The sequence below is a fragment of the Stigmatopora argus genome, chromosome 5 (assembly GCF_051989625.1).
Source record: "Stigmatopora argus isolate UIUO_Sarg chromosome 5, RoL_Sarg_1.0, whole genome shotgun sequence".
Taxonomy (NCBI): domain Eukaryota; kingdom Metazoa; phylum Chordata; class Actinopteri; order Syngnathiformes; family Syngnathidae; genus Stigmatopora; species Stigmatopora argus.
The window spans coordinates 19,055,001-19,067,531 of NC_135391.1; the positions used below are offsets into that span (position 1 = coordinate 19,055,001).

The 12,531-nt window shown below is 41.6% G+C and overlaps 1 protein-coding gene across 4 annotated transcripts in view; it reads left to right on the forward strand.

Annotated features, from left to right (window-relative positions):
• The window catches only part of LOC144073996 (zinc finger protein 462-like), a 48,006-nt gene that overhangs the window by 29,505 nt on the left and 5,970 nt on the right, over positions 1-12,531 (forward strand). For 2 of the 4 annotated variants that reach the window (XR_013300208.1, XM_077600030.1), the window contains exons 6-9: positions 4,931-5,165; positions 7,349-7,494; positions 9,526-9,749; positions 12,017-12,130. Coding sequence is in view for 2 of the 4 variants with exons in the window: in XM_077600030.1 (XP_077456156.1) it covers positions 4,931-5,165; positions 7,349-7,494; positions 9,526-9,749; positions 12,017-12,109 (698 nt within the window). In the remaining 2 variants the exon portion in view is untranslated. The remainder of the gene's footprint in view (positions 1-4,930; positions 5,166-7,348; positions 7,495-9,525; positions 9,750-12,016; positions 12,131-12,531) is intronic. The other 2 variants (XR_013300209.1, XM_077600029.1) reach the window with 1 other exon arrangement.

Consider the following 12,531-nt stretch of genomic DNA (forward strand, 5'->3'; position numbering starts at 1 on the left):
ATCTTGGAAAAAAGATAAGATACAAACAAGCACTGCCAGTCGTGTCCCCCCGCTGAAGCCAGTACACATCCAGCCCCGTCTGCGGTTTCGCTAGAGAGCATTTAGATCAGGGGTCTCAAACTCAATTTACCTGGGGGCCGCTAGAGGCCAAGTCTGGGTGAGACTGGGCCGCATCAGGATTTCCACAAGAAAAGCGCTGATAAAACATTCCAACGTTATCAAATATCTTTATTTTTTTACAAAAAAATAATGAATTAGATAAATTAACTTAAAGATGAATAAAAAATCAATCAATCAGTAATACAAAAATAAAATAATAATAATGAGAGATATACACTGGCTGCCTAAGTAGAGAAAATGAATTATTTTTATTCCGTTTCAAATGTCTGTATTAACAGCTCTTTAACCTTTAACTTTCTGAACTTGAATGGAACATTGAATATGAAATATTCTGAACACGGCTTCTCTTGCCTACTCCTTGCTGCTAGAGACCTGGCAGCGCTTCTTCTCACATAGCTGAGTCACATTTGGCTTGAGGGAGGAAGCAGTGGAGACCCTCAGTAGAGCTTGAAGATGCTCATCAGTAAGTCTGGACCTGTACTTGGACTTATTGAAGTTCAAGGTGGAGAAGAGCTTCTCACACAAGTATGTGCTCCCAAAAAGGCACATGGTCCGCTTGAACATTCGGGAAAGTTGAGGGAAGCTGGGGGTCAACTCTCTCAAAAATTGCCCAAGCTTGTCTGCTTCTCCACTCACCTCCCTGAACTTGGCTTTGAGTGCAGAGTTGCACTGCAGGTCAATGAGCTCCATTTGAAGCTCAGGAGGGGCATCTTGCACATCAAAGGAGAAGGGGTCCGCAAAAATTTGAAATGTGGCTTTGTGTGTCTTGAAGTCTGCAAATCTGTGATCAAATTCCTCCTGTAGCTTCGAAATGGCCTCAACATACTTCTCACCACTGAATGGTGTGCCTGCATCCACGAGAGCCTTGCATGCTGGGAAATGGCAAAGGTTTGTCTGAGAGAGCTGGGCTTTCCATAACACAAGTTTAGTGCAGAATGCTCTCACGTTGTCATAGGCAGCACTGACAAGTTGCCCCTGGCCTTGTAGCTTCTTGTTCAGTACATTAAGCTCATGTGTGATATCAACAAGAAAAGCCAAGTCCATGAGCCATTTGGGATCACTTAGCACAGGAACAGCAACCCCGTCTATCTCCATGAAGTCTTTTACTTCTGCTCTCAACTCAAAAAATCTCTTCAACACGTTTCCCCTGCTGAGCCAACGTACCTCAGTGAAGTAGAGCACATCCCCATATTCTGACTCCATTTCCTCTAAAAAAGCACGGAACCTTCTGTGCTTTAAGCCCCTGGATCTGATTTGGTTGACGCATTTCACAACGACAGACATCACATTGTCAAACTTCAGGCATCTGCTGCAAAGGGCCTGCTGATGTATAATGCAGTGCAGAGCTATGGCCTCCTCCACACCCTCCTCTTCCAGTTTTTTTTGAACAAGTGCTACCAGTCCATTCTTCCTCCCTGTCATTGATGGGGCTCCATCGGTTGTTATTCCAACAAAGGTCTTCCATGGCAAACCGGCATTCTTAATGGCATCACACAGCTGGTGAAATATTTCCTTCGCGGTGGTCTGGCCATGCATTGGAATTACTGTGAGCAACTTCTCCATTACTTTAAAATTGTCATCAACACCACGGATATATATTGCGAGCTGGGCAGTGTCTGTGATGTCTGTGGTCTCATCAAGAGCCACCGAATATACACTGAAACATTGTGCTTTCTCACACAGTTGATCATAAATGTCACTTGACAGGTGAGAAATGCGCTCTGCCACGGTGTTGGCAGAAAGGCTGATGTGGTTGAACAGACTTTTCTTTTCTGGACAGACAATATGTGCAGCCTGTAATATGCACTTTTTGATAAATTCACCTTCTGTGAATGGCTTTCCTGCTTTAGCAATCAACTCACAAACGGCGTAGCTAGCTTCGACTGCTGCATTACTGTCTTTGGTAGCCTTCTTGAAGAAATCCTGTTGCCTCAGAAGACATGTTTTAAGACTGGCAACCTGGTTGGCTCTCTCATCTCCCTGGTATTTTTCGTACTCCTCAGCATGTCTCGTAGTATAATGACGTTTCAAATTGTATTCCTTGTGCACCACAACTTTTTCAGTGCAAATGAGACACGTCGGAGTTCCCCTGTGTTCAACAAAGAAATATTGCACTCCCCACTTTTCTTGAAACTGTCTGTGCTCATCAACGACCTTTCTCTTCACGCCAGGCTTTGAAAGAGACATCTCTGGGGCTCTGTAATATGTTTTTCCACTTGGAATGAGTCTCGGGTTGATCTTTCACATTCAGTCGCGCGGGTTTGTGGAGCATGCGCACTTTCGCTCTCCGTTTCTCCGTTTCGCTCGCGAAGATGGCTACACTGACACAGGCTGGATCACGGATCATAGCGCCTCATTCAGTTGTATGCTGAGAGCAGCGGAGGAGTGTGCGCGCCGAGCGGAGTGATCGGCTTCACGGCTTCTCCTCCGCCCAGCTGATTGGAGGAATGAATGAGTGAGTGAGCGAGGCACTGGACAGCCCGGCCGATGTCCCGCCCTCCAGAGCCGTATACCTTACCGTGATTGGTTCATTCAGCTCCGAACACAACAAGTGTCATTCATATCAATCTTACGGGCCGCACGAACATTAATCTTTCATATTAAGACAGGGGCCGCAAATTATCGTCCCGAGGGCCGCAGTTGGCCCGCGGGCCGCGAGTTTGAGACCCCTGATTTAGATGATCCGCAAGAGGACTGGGAGAATGTGTTATGGTCAGATGGGTACCCGGACATTTTGTCGACGGACACTTCGTCGCCGGATGCTTCGTCCCCAGACGCTTCGTCGAACGGACGCTTTGTCGAACGGACGCTTCGTCGAACGGACGCTTCGTCGAACGGACGCTTCGTCGAACGGACGCTTCGTCGAACGGACGCTTCGTCGAATGGACGCTTCGTCGAACGGACGCTTCGTCGAACGGACGCTTCGTCGAACGGACGCTTCGTCGCCGGACAGTTCGTCGACCGGACACTTCGTCGACGGACAGTTCGCCTAACCTTAACCACTATCCCCTAACCCTAATCCTAACCGCTAACCTTAACCACTATCCCCTAGCCCGCGACGATTTAAAGAAAAATAAAGTTTATAAATAAAGTAAAGAAAAGTTTGACATCTGAGTTATGTCACATTGATTCTTTTTGGGGTCTTTCCAAACGTGGAGCGCTCAACGTAGGAACCGTTTTGTGCGTAGTGTGTTTAGAGACGAGCACATTTAGTACTTGCACACGCCCAAATGTTAATGTGTTTGTGTTGTCGAGCGAGTTTTGGCTGTTTTATTTTCTTTAATAAAGAAAAATAAAAACTCCCATCTGTGAATTTCACGTTGATTCTTTTTGGGGTCTTTCCAAACGTGGAGCGCTCAACATAGGAATTGTTTCATGCGTAGTGTGTTTAGAAACGAGCACATTTAGTACTTGCACACGCCCAAATGTTAATGTGTTTGTGTTGTCGAGTAAGTTTTTGTCGTTTTATTTTCTTTAATAAAGAAAAAGGAAAAACTCCCATCTGTGAATTTCTTGTCTTTTTAATAAAAAATTTAATAAAATAATTTTATTTATTGCCTTTTATTTTAAAAACAATCATTCGCGAGTCCGGAGACGAATTGTCCGTCGACCAAATGTCCGGCGATGATGTCTGTTCGACGAACTGTCCGGCGACGAAGCGTCCGTTCGACGAACCATCACGGTCAATTTCCGGTCACGGGTCAGATAAAAGCAAAATAGAACTTTTTGGCAGAAACACAGGATCTCGTATTTGGAGGAGAAAGAATACTGAATTGCATCCGAAGAACACCATACCCACTGTGAAGCATGGGGCTGGAAACATCATGCTTTGGGGCTGTTTTTCTGCAAAGGGACCAGGACGACTGATCTGTGTAAAGGAAAGAATGACTGGGGCCATGTATCGAGAGATTTTGAGTGAAAATCTACTTCCATCAGCAAGGACATTGAAGATGAGATGTGGCTGAGTCTTTCAGCATGACAATGATCCCAAACACACAGCCAGGGCAACAAAGGAGTGGCTTCGTAAGAAGCATTTCAAGGTCCTGGAGTGGCCTAGCTAGTCTCCAGATCTCAACCCCATAGAAAATCTGTGAAGGGAGTTGAAAATCCGTGTTGCCCAACGACAGCCCCAAAACATCACTGCTCTAGAGGAGATCTGCATGGAGGAATGGGCCAAAATACCAGCAAGTGTGTGAAAAGCTTGTGAAGAGTTACAGAAAACCTTTGGCCTCCGTTATTGCCAACAAAGGGTACATAAAGTATTCGGATGAAGTTTTGGTATTGACCAAATACTTATTTTCCACCATTATTTGGAAATAAATTCTTTAGAAATTAAACAATGTGATTAGCTTTTTTTCCCACATTCTGTCTCTCATGGTTGAGGTTTACCCATGTTGACAATTACAGGCCTCTCTAATCTTTTCAAGTAGGATAAATTGGAGAATTGGTGGTTGACTAAATACTTATTTGCCCCACTGTATATATTTTTGGCTAGTGCGACTATTACTCAGGTGCGACTTATAGTCCAAAAATACGGTACAATGAAAGATGTTACATAGAATAATTTTACTGAAAAATCTCTCTGCTAACCAAATTAACGTCAACATCAGCATGCATCTTTCTTCTCATTTATACTAGATGTAGCCAGGCAATGTTTTCCCAGCCAGTATGAAACAAAAAAAGCTACAATTACTTAGAAAAATTAATTCCTTTTGACATGGATCGCATACTTTTTAGTGGCCTGAGTCCACTTAATTAGGTCATCTTCCTAGCAGTCCTACTTATGCACGTCCCTTTCTACCTTGCACAGACTGGTACCTTGAGCCCCCGGAAGTTCGCCGGCAGCTAAACCACCTGAGCCAGATGACTCAGAACGGAGCTCGTGCTATACCAGCCAACAAGCAGAGCCAGAGTGGCAGAGCGCTCCACTGTGAGAACTGCTCATTCCTTTCTCAGGATCTTCCCAGCATGCGGCGACACTACATCAGTAGGCATGGCAGGAAGATGTTGACGTGCAAAGACTGCCATTTCTTCACCGGCTTAAAGTCAGTGTTAAGCAGCTGTCCGCGCATTACCCCCATTGCAATTAAACAAGTCTGAATTTATGTTGCATGGATGTTTGGAATGCTGAGAGTGGGAATGCATTCCAAAGTCAGCTTAGCAAAAGCATCAAAGTATGCACACTGAAAATTTTAGATTTACTTCAAAAGTATCATTGCTCAGTTGTGTTTTTGCATGACCAGAAAAAAATCTGTTGTCATTGTTTCCCATGACTTCATTTTGCCGTGGTAATGAAAGTAATGATGATGATGTTGATGGTCATTCATTTTACATGTTGACTAATTGGCTTCCATTGATGCATTGGACATCCAGAGCTGCCAACTTCTCCAGAATTTCCGGAGTTTACCCGGACAAGTAACGCAAACTCCGGGACTCCAGACAACCTGACTAAACTCCGGGGAAAAAAAATAGTCACAAAATTTTTTGGGGAAGCAACCATTTTGTTACAAGTTGCAATTTCTGACCGATGATTTGTCTTGTGCGACTTCAGCGTGGCAATTGATTCGGAATGGATTGCATAGGTAGCCTCTCTTGCTTTAACATTTTGTTTCTTGTTTTTTTTTCATAAGTGAAGTAAGTATTATTAATGCTGACTAAGCCACCGGTCTTTTGTTTTGAAATAAATCCTATCATTTCCGGGGTTGTTCTTAAGGAAGTAGCCGTATACAGCACTGGTAAGTCTTATCAATATGCATACTCGGGTTAAGCGCAAAATGGATGGCAATTTGGATGAAACTTCTAATAGGAAACCCAGACACTCGCAGAAGTTTATTGGTTCGTATTCGACGAAATATCCCATGTTGAAACCGTCTCCAAAAGGACCGACATTTGCACATTGCACAATATACATGTGTGACTTCAGCGTGACACATGGTGGAATTACTGACTGTAAAATGCACGTAGAAGGACCCAAACACAAAGATAAACTTATTTTCATTATGCTATACTTTTTCAATAGTTTGCAAAAACACTATTTCAATTAGTGTAAAAACAATAATAACATTTAGATTTAAATTGCCCTACGTTATTTTTTATTATTTTTTTAAATCTATTGATTGTGCGTGAATCGGACTCACTCCGGGAAAAACTCCGGAAATGGGACAAGGCTACTCCTAAAATGGGGTCGATGGAGTTTGGCAGCTCTGGACATCTATCCCATTTGAAGTGGGAGGGTTGACAATAAATGAATGACCATTTGCTGCCACCCTCCCAGTTCCAATTTGTTGGACGTTTACTAATGATCAATTAATTGGCGAGAGGAAGAACCATTTATTTTTATTTTTTTACCTCAATGGCTGCCATTGACGGTGATCCAGTAATTTTGAAGCGAAAGGGTTTTCCCCCCTCCCAATTCAAATGGATTGAAAGTCTATGACTGATAAATTGTATGGAGGGTGCATTGTGTCAATCCCTTTGACGTGGTAAGACTAGGAGTGATTGGACATCTACTAGAATTTTAATTTTTCAGCATTCCAATCTATTTGTCTTCGGACTGAACATCAGTATTAAATTCATTTTTTAAAACTTAACTTTTGCAAAACTTAACTTTTGCAAGAAAATAGTAAAAATCGCTTTGTATTTTCGGTTGCATTAAGTTGAGGGTCAGCAAGTCCCTGGAGCTTTTTTTTTAATTTTTAAAATGCAAAAAGGTGGGGTTGGGAAATATAATTTTAGTTTTAACATGGTTTCTATAGGCAGAAAATCATGACACAAACATTCTTAACGTTTTACATAGTTGTAAATATGTGTTGAATAAATATTAAACTTATAAATTTCTGTCAATGAACATTTGCACCATAGTCTGTGCCACACGTTTCTGGGTGGGATGACAGCCAGGTGGCTGTTGTAAACAAAACAGCAGCTGTGTGATGGCCATTGATCTCAAAGGAAAAAAGAGAAAAATTATGTATTGGTAAGCAAAGTAGTTATTTTGATAGTAGGCTAATATAGCGAATATATACATACATGTGATGCCTTCATTAAAAGGCTTATTTATATAAGGTTTTTAATTTTTTGCGGCTCAAGAAATATTTGTGTTTTGTTCTTTGGGTCCAATATGGCTCTTTCAACATTTTTGTTTGCTGACCCCTGCTGTAGGTGTACTGTAACTGAGTGTTTATGATTTTGATTAGCTATTAATTTTGTCTAAAACTGGCCTGTTCTCTAGGAAAATCATGAAGGTACACATGAATATGGATCATTCCACGCTGCAGAAAGAAGCGCCTTCACAAGTCGGTCTGAGCTGCTGCCCATTCTGCCTCTACCAGACCAAAAATAAAAACAACATGATCGACCACGTCCTTCTGCATCGAGGTACGTTGTCGCCTTTGTTATATTTATTTTTTTATTTGAGCACCAAGAATGTATCTTTTTCAGCGATCAATATTTAACCTCATTTATTTTTCATTTTTCTTTCTTTTTTGTGTTTTCTTAGTGTTTTTCAGAGTTTTTTCATTTCCGCAGTTCTGCACGGTTTTCTGCTATTTTTGCAGTTTTTGTTATTGCATTCTTTCACTTTCAGGATTCCTTATTTTTTTGATTTTACATATTCTTAATTTTTTTTCAATCGTGCAGTTTGTCAGCTTTGCCCCTTCTCGGTAAATAGGCCAAACCTCAACACATTTTGATTATGAAAGCTCACAACCAAGTAAAACATAACGGGTAAAGAGTGTTGTTGGGTATTTTGTACCGTCCAGACAGTGAGTTGAAGACTCTTTGATTTGTTTTGCAATACAAATGTTTTTTAATTGTTAATAGATTATTGACACTAAATATGATATAGTTATTTTTTCTCCTACCCCATTAAGCAAAATTTAGGGTATACTACACAGCAGGGGTGGACGAACCGGTCCTCGAGGGCCGCTGTGGGTGGAGGTTTTTGTTCCAACACAAACAGTTTAACCAATGAGGTTTCTACTGAAACTCGAAGCACTTGACTGCTATCCACTGATTGCACTTCTAGGATACCAGAATGGTAATTTGCATGAAAACCCGCACCCACTACAGCCGGTTCTGAAATAGTTTGCCCACCCCTGCTACACAGCTGTGCACCGATCTGTCTATCAATATCCTACTCCATTCTTTTTTCAATTGTGAAATAGACCCCAAAATACTCTCCTCCTTCACTTGAGGAAGGGCCTCATCTCTGGCCCAGAGACTGCATTGCATCTTTATTAAATAACATTTGTTGTAATGACATGCTAGTACATTGGCACACTTATTGCCCGCCTTCAGCATATCTAGCAACGTCACCTTTTCAGTCACTGTCATGTTTCGTTTTTTCTTGGTACCATTTGATACCTTAGATGACGCAATACCATTAGGAGGCATTTTCAACGGCAATTCAAAATCCAAACAAAGCTGAAATAGGCTCGGCATAGTATTTCTCCATGAGGTAATGTTCGCGATGCGAAATGTAATCCGAAGAAAACAGGAAAGGCAAGATGACGTCCTTATCTATTATTCGGCGCGTCATTCCTCTTTTCGCTTCTGAGTTGGGTGGCTCTCAGCGTCAAAGAAGAAGCGGAACCTGTCTTCTGCCATTTTTCATCTCGTCTTCCGCTTGCAAGTTTTAGCGTGAATTTGGACATTTTTATGAACATTTTTTATTTGTATACTTACTGTGATGCACTGAGGCTGCGAATGTTGAAGCCTCAAAGAGGTGAAGGATGACAGTAGTACTAAGGCAACTAAACCGGACCACATCATTGCCTTGGCTGCGCCTTAGTATTCTGTCCATATAGGTTATGAATAGGACCGACATCGGGCTGTTTTGGCGGAGTCTAATACTCACTGAAATTGGATCCGACCTACTATGTGGATCAAAATTTGACACTTGTTATACCGAGCCCCTGTAGCAGTACCCTATACTCCCTCAACTCCCCCACGGCTTCCCTAGGTACACAGTCGAACGCTTTCTCCAAGTCCACAAAACACATGTAAACTCCAACCTCCAGGGCTGGCTTCAGGCAGGGGCCTCGGTGACCCATATCCGTTTGAGGGAAAACTGAGTTCATTAGTGGTAATTATCATGGAAGGTCTTTTGAGCCATTCTTTGTTTGGACCAGCCAGGGGCACAAATCCCCAGACAACATAGTTCTTTTGATCAATGGACACAAACTCCCCCAACACGATAAGGTGATCACTCATTGGTGGGGAAGTTAAGACCAAATTCAGAAAAATTGAAATTAATATGAAATTAAATAATTGAATGTTTAAAGATGAATGCTAACACCAACAAATAAACACAAATTGAAATGAAAACAATTTAAAATGAATAAATGAAAAAAAAATCAATGAAAATGTAATAATTGTTGTCCTTCCAATGACAAAATGGCCGGGCAGAGGAGCGTGTGGTTCCCGTGGAAGTGCGGCGGCCCAAGCTGTCCCGCTACCTGCGAGGCCTCGTCTTCCGCTGCCACCTCTGCACGTACACGAGCGCTAGTGCCGACAACCTGCGCTCACACGTTGCCAGGCACCAGCGCCTCAATCCCTACCGATGCCGCCTCTGCTACTTCGACTGTGCTCGGCTGGCCCAACTGGAGGCCCATCTGTGCTCCAAGCATCAGGTGAGGAAGCCATTTACACTCTACTTTTTCATAGAGTGCCACATTTTTTTCTGCAAAAAGAAAACAAAAAAATGAGTTGGAGTTGACTCATTCACTAGTGTCTGACACACGGCCCATTCCAGAATTTTAGGGCATTTCATGCCGAGGCTTCGAAACCTCAATGAAAACACAAATTAATGAATCATTTCATGAGTAAATGTACTTGTCTTGATTGTTCTGCACAACATAGAAACCATCTCCTATCATGATATGAGCAATTTAATTCTTTAAGGTCCAAGCCTATATTCTCCCATTAGCATTCCTTTGATGTTTCCTTTATATTTCAAGGAGTCTTGTTTACAATCAACATTTTGGGTCCATAAAGACAACAAAATCCTCAATTTGTTGGTCAAAGTCTGTTTTGCTTGATGAGATTTATTCAACTTAAAACGTAAATATGAACATTATAATGAAAGAAATTAGATTGAATAATTCAATACAGTGGTACCTCGAGATACGAGTTTAATGCATACCGGGACTGAGCTCGTATGTCGATATTCTCATAACTCAAATGAACGTTTCCCATAGAAATGAACTAAAAACAAAATAATTTGTTCCAACCCTCTGAAAAAACACCCAAAACAGGATATTGGATTGGAAAAACATTTTTATTTGTTCCAATTTGCCATCTATTAACAAAGTAACAAATAACTAGTGGTTTAATATTAATAAAATGTGTTTAATAGTACTAAAATTATATGGATTTCGCAGGGGGGAGAGAGAGAGACGGACAGAGAGAGGGTGGGGGGAAAGAAGGGGGGGGGCTTTTTGCACGGCAAAGCGCTCATAACATAACATAAACAAATTTAAATAAACTTGGATTAAGATGCAGACACACTCAAAAATACATTTAATCTAACCTTACACTAAATTTAATTCTAATTTTGTTTTAAAATTTGATACCTTTCTTCTCCCGGCCGGGTTGGCTCTATTTGCCCCGCCTCCACCCTGACTTTCACATGCAACCTATCGATTGTTTGCTTTTGTATTCCCCTCAAAATATTCCCAAAACGATGCACACAAATGTCCTCACAATAGGATAACGCACGACCACTTGGCAACGAGACGTAGTATATACGCCATTCGCACTGACTAACGGGAAAAAATGCAACGCTCCGCCCAGTGCTCGCAGAGACATTACACGAGGGAGTTGCGACCAGAGAGACATTACACGAGGGAGTTGCGACCAGAGAGACATTACACGAGGGAGTTGCGGGGAGAGAGACAGTGCCCATGATGTTCTTATGAGCAGCCTCTCGCGTCCGTTGTCTGCTCGTATATCAAAATTTGTCTCGTATCTCAAGATAAATATTTGCTCAAAATTGTACTCGTATCTCAAATTGCTCGTATGTGGGGGCACTCGTATGTCGAGGTACCACTGTATTTGATCAAAGAAACAACAGGTATGGTCATTGGTATTATTGGCCTTCATCATCAGAACATCAGTGCCGAAAATGATGACGCATCTGGGTCATCTTTTTCTGTTATAATGAAGTCAAATTTAGTTTACAAAACATTTGCAAAGTCACTTGTGCACTCCACTACAATAAATTGTCCAAAACTTGCTCATGCACTGACACTCGTTTCCCCTTCTATCTCACCAGGCGGCAGGCGTGACCCGCCCGTCCTCACAAGTAATAATGTATTTTCTCGCATATAAGACGTATTTGTCGTTCAAAAAAATGATGACTGAATCCAGGGTACGGCTGAAATGCGCACAAATTAGATTTGACATGCATGAAACTGGAAGGTGACAGAGACGTAATGCCATAATGCAAGACAATGCGGCCAATACGCTCATTTATTTAAAAATAGAGCAAAGATAAACAAATAAAACGCTCAACAAAATTTATTTTGACATCTATGAATGAAATTCAAGAAAAAAAAACGTATTTTGCATAAAACGTGAAAAAACTCACATACGTGTGCCTGCCATTGCTCGCTCAGGCCGCCGCCGGCATCTTACCGTAGGTAAACGTCCTCTGACTGGCCAGACGCGAGTAGCCTTGATACATGTTTGTAGTGTTTACGGTGTCACCACATCCCAATAGTTATTTCGGCTGATCAAAGGTCCTGCAGTTGATCATTAAAATATCAGCCTTGATATCTGCGCAATGTGTATAATGCTATTATTGCACCCCTAGACTTGGTGAACATTACACCGCTACGGAAACACTTCCTGGTTGAGCTGCTTACGTGACTTCCTTTTTGAATTTGTCTACGTGCAGGCAACCAACACCCTTTCGGAATACAGAAAGAAAAGATTCCACAATAATCATGGTTGGAGAAAAAAGATCAAGATGAATGTTTTACAGAACTGATTTTAAGCTGAAAGTTGTAAGGTATGCAGAACAAATTGGCAACAAATATTAAGCAGCTAGACACTTTGGAGTTGATGAAAGTAATGTTAGAAGATGGAGAAATGATTCAACACTTCAATCTATTAATTAAAAAGCATCAGGTTCTCGTCAAGATGGACTTATTTCTTTTTTCAAATTGAATAATTTCATATTTTGCATTAACAAAGACTGGCATATTAACTTCCTTATGATATTGACCCAAATAATGTGCAATCCAGCAGACTATCCTTTCAATTCATACAGTATCTCAGAAATACCACGTGCTAAGATTTTTCTTGAGATTTTCCCTTCAAAGTCACACATTTGTACTCCCTATTAAAACCACGAATATGGAGGTGAAAATTGTGAGTCAGGGGGCGTCTTATATGAGAGAAATTGTAAAA